Genomic DNA, 4,170 nt, shown 5'->3' with positions numbered 1-4,170 from the left:
AGAAAAACATGCCACTTTAATTCTTTTTTTAAATGAAAAATGCAATTACTATCGGTTGTCCATAAAAGGTCAAGCTTTAACTCTTAGCAGATACCTCTAGACTTACGTCTCTAACATGTCTCCTTACTTACAAAGAAGATAAACTCTTAACCAAATAAAAACATTTTTAAATTATACCAAATTCTCTAACTATATATTTTATTTAGGTAAAATAGGAAAAAATGGAAAAAAACTATACATAATAAATAAATAAATAACTTTAAAACATCTTTGGAATAAATAAGGCAAAATTTCATAATAATTAATAAGAATTTACTCCATAATTATTTATAAAAACTTTTAAATATGTCTTTTACTCCATAATTATTTATAAAAATGTAAAAATATGTCTTTTAAATCTTTATGTATCACAAATATCGATAAGGACCTGGCACCTGCCCATTTAGAGTTTGGGTTTATGCCTATTTGGCACGTGTTTTACTCCATAATTATTTATAAAAACGTAAAAATATGTCTTTTAAATAGGGTTGGGGTTTATGCCCATTTGGCCAACAAGGACATGGCACCTGCTCCCAGAAAGAGGGCCGAGTAACACCATAGTTGAAGCCTGCCACTGTTCATCATGCGCCGACCAAGGAAATCCGTAGCAATGAAATCCACCAAGGCCATATAGATCAGAATTCCAGATGAAATCGCGTCGAATAATCCCTCAACAATCAACGCTGTCGGGCTGTTTTCATTATAAGTGGAGGAGATGCCGATTCCTATTGCTATCCCCATCGGCGTCGTTAGCGAAAAGGCCAACGCCATAAAAAATATAGTTACAGTCTTGAATCCCGCCTGCATTATTCACTTGCCACTTGATTTAAATAAAATTTCTGACAAAAGAAGTCTACCTAAGATTCCTGAATCCAGTTTAATTCACATGCCAATTGATTTAAATAAAATTTTGTCAGATTCCTGAATCCAGTTTAATTCACATGCCAATTGATTTAAATAAAAATTTCTGACAAAAGAAGTCTACCTAAGATTCCTGAATCCAGTTTCAATTTTTTATAAATTGGATAAATAGAAACTGGTTTAAACAATTAGCAGATTTTGAATATCTCACAAACTGCAATCAAATATTAAATTCAATTATTTAAAGAAGTCCAATCCATTTAAATAAATCTGAGAATTTCTGAGAATTAGCCGTTTACAAATTTTAAGAGGAAAAACATATAATATATTTTAGAGTTACCGAATTCGAATTAATTCCATAGGGAAACAATTCGTCCCGATGATGGAAACATTTAGGTAATATATATTTTAATATGATTAACATATTATTTTTTTTAAATTTTAAAAAATTGAAATAGAATGATATTTATATTAAAATTTTAAAAAAAATCATTATATTTTTTATACTTATTTTTAATATTCAGTAATCATTATATTTTTTTATATTTATTTTTAATATTCAGCTTGCATGTCTATATAAGATAGACTCAAAAATAATGAAGAACAAAATGCATCTAATTGATTAATATTGTTAAGTGTGAAAAAATTAAGTAAAATCTAATAATATAAATAACAAACTTGAAATATGAAGTTTAATATAGAGAATAAGACTTGGATATTAAAAATAGATTTAAAGTGATTTCCACATATAAAAAAATTTATGCTTTAATCACTATTTTTATGGGATCCAAATTTTTTTAACAATAAGAATGTGTGCAGATTATCTTTTGTGCAGATAACAGAAAATGAACCTCTAGTTGAATTTCACATCCAATGACAATATCTTTTGCAATAGACTTAATAGCTACTGTAGGTGCTGTCATAAAACAATAGAAAAATGAAAAAATAAGTTTTAAATTTTTTATGTTTTTAAATATAAAAAACTTAAAGCTCTATATTATTTTATTTGAGAAACCTTATATTTTATGACAAGTAACTTATCATTAATTAACTACAATTTTTTAATATAAAATTTCTATAATCTTTTTAATATAGAAATTATTGCTTTTCATTCTTATTTTTTAATAAAAATTTTATCTAAATTTTAATATAAAATTTCTAAAAAAACTAAAGTTTTTCATTCCTATTTTTTAAATAAAAACTTCTCCAATTTTAATATCAAATTTCTAATAAAAACTATAACTTATAATTCTATCTTTTAATATAAAAACTTCTCCAAATTTTAATATAAAAACTCATAATCAATCAAAGAAATATGAAGATCAATCTTATTTCTTGCCCCATACCAGCGAATTTGGTAACCACGACATAGTTGTGTTAACCTATGAGATGTCTATGAGTTTGTTTAAGTGGCATGTCTTAGGTTTAAACTTCACATAAAAAGAATTAAGCTAGATTTAATTAGTACCAAATATTAAATTCAAATTTTATTTATTTATATATATATATATATATATCTTTAAAAAAATTTAAATTTTCTTAAAAAATCTTAAATCAACATCAATAAAAAACCTATATATATATATATATATATAATTTTTCCAAAAAATCTTAAAGGGACGGCCACAAAAAAATATATGTATATATATATTACCTGAGCTATGCACCCACCGAGACCCACTCCTTCGAAAAATTGATGAAAGGTAAGAGCTGCAAAGAGAGGTTTTATGGTGCATGGAACTTGGGATGCTCCCAGTGCTATCCCAATTATCACGGAATGTGCCACGATACCTGCCTCCAATACCTGTAGATTTAGGTTACAGAGATCGATGTAAGTAATAATTTTTTTGTTGAAATAAAGAGATTATTGATTATGGTAATTTTAAATTTAAAAATAAATAGATTTTTAAATAATAATAATACTTTAATTTTAAGATTAAATAAATTTTTAAACAAATATTTTAATTTATTTAATTTTTATAATAACTAATTAAATTGTAAATTTCAAAAATATTTAGTAATCAATTTCATAAATATTTAGTAATCTGAATTTTTCACCAACTTTGTTATTGTTATAAATTTCCATGATTACATGTATTAGAAAATATTTTTATTATCACAGAAATATATAATAATATGTAGTCTAAGAATTATGCTTTTTTGCTCTGAAAATTTTGAAAATTTCAATGATATTTTAAAAAAGATTTTTGTGAATCTAAATAAAAGTTTGTCAATTTCATAATTTTAAGTATCCCAGAAATTTCTGATAGTGTTGAATTTATTTCCACCATACAAACATTACCTCTATAAAAAAATTTGAATCTCTTTTTGGCCAAATTGCTATCACTTTTGGCAATAGAGGCAATTCTTAGACTTCCCTAGACGACTCCCTGTAAAGATCTTTAATACTCCTAATAAGAAAATCTACTAACCTGGGAAACAACGCGCTGCCGGATTTTCAGTTTCCCTGCCTCTAATGAATCCTGATCTTCAAGGGCATGGGCATGAGAATGAGAATGAGAATGGATACGATTATGAGATTCGCCATGATTGGAAGGATCCTCCGAGATGATTGCAGTGGCTAAATATTTCTCCCCTCGCTTCCGGTAATAAGCAGAAGCGCTGAAGTCGAGAAGAAGAGTAACAAGAGTACCGACCATGGACATGAATCCTGCAAATGGAAAGATGGCCCATGGATTATTACTGAGGCAGCTGCTAGTAAGAGAGTTGAAAGCGTCGGGTAGAACGTGGACGAAGCCAGTGGCGAGTATGACTCCTGCAGCAAAGCATTTGATGACCAAGAAAGCGTCCCTTTCAGGGCTGAGAGCTTTGAATCCTTTCCCAATAACCGGGAAGCAGACTCCTATGGCGCTTGTTGCCAGAATTGTAAATAATGCTGCGATCCTCCACTTGAGCGACAGATCCTTGTTGAAGCACAAACCTTCTTCACTGGTGCACGACATCGTGTATGCTTGTTTGCTCTGTCTCTTTTCTTTGAAAACAGGCAGAAGAAGTCAACCACGAATGAAGAGACTCCAGTAGAGCCCAGGGAGAAAGCATATAAATCTTATCAGAACAGTATTTCATTAATGTTGTCATCGGGTTACATCTAATATTATATTCACACACCAATCGGGTCGTGATACTTCGGTCGTGATTCCAATTTACCGTCATATATTATATTATTGGCAATCAAACTGCTCCAAAAACCGCCATTTTTACATTAACAGCACAGAAAATTCTAATTCTAATTTCTTTCTCTCATTTCAC

At 28.8% G+C, this 4,170-nt stretch overlaps 1 protein-coding gene across 1 annotated transcript; it reads right to left on the bottom strand.

Moving 5' to 3' along the window:
• Positions 1 to 353: 353 nt before the first annotated feature.
• On the bottom strand, positions 354 to 3,948 carry LOC149191493 (zinc transporter 5-like). The gene is made up of 3 exons (XM_089406251.1): positions 3,333 to 3,948; positions 2,555 to 2,704; positions 354 to 840 (listed from the first exon to the last, which is right to left on the bottom strand). The coding sequence occupies exons 1-3, from the start codon at positions 3,861 to 3,863 to the stop codon at positions 535 to 537; spliced, it is 987 nt and encodes a 328-aa protein (XP_089262377.1). The 5' UTR covers positions 3,864 to 3,948; the 3' UTR covers positions 354 to 534.
• Between the last annotated feature and the right edge of the window lie 222 nt (positions 3,949 to 4,170).

Source organism: Pinus tabuliformis, chromosome 2_2 (genome assembly GCF_031772625.1).
Source record: "Pinus tabuliformis cultivar Carrire ecotype Pingquan chromosome 2_2, CPIR1, whole genome shotgun sequence".
In the NCBI taxonomy this organism is placed as follows: Eukaryota; Viridiplantae; Streptophyta; class Pinopsida; order Pinales; family Pinaceae; genus Pinus; species Pinus tabuliformis.
This window is presented reverse-complemented; position numbering and strand designations above follow the sequence as displayed.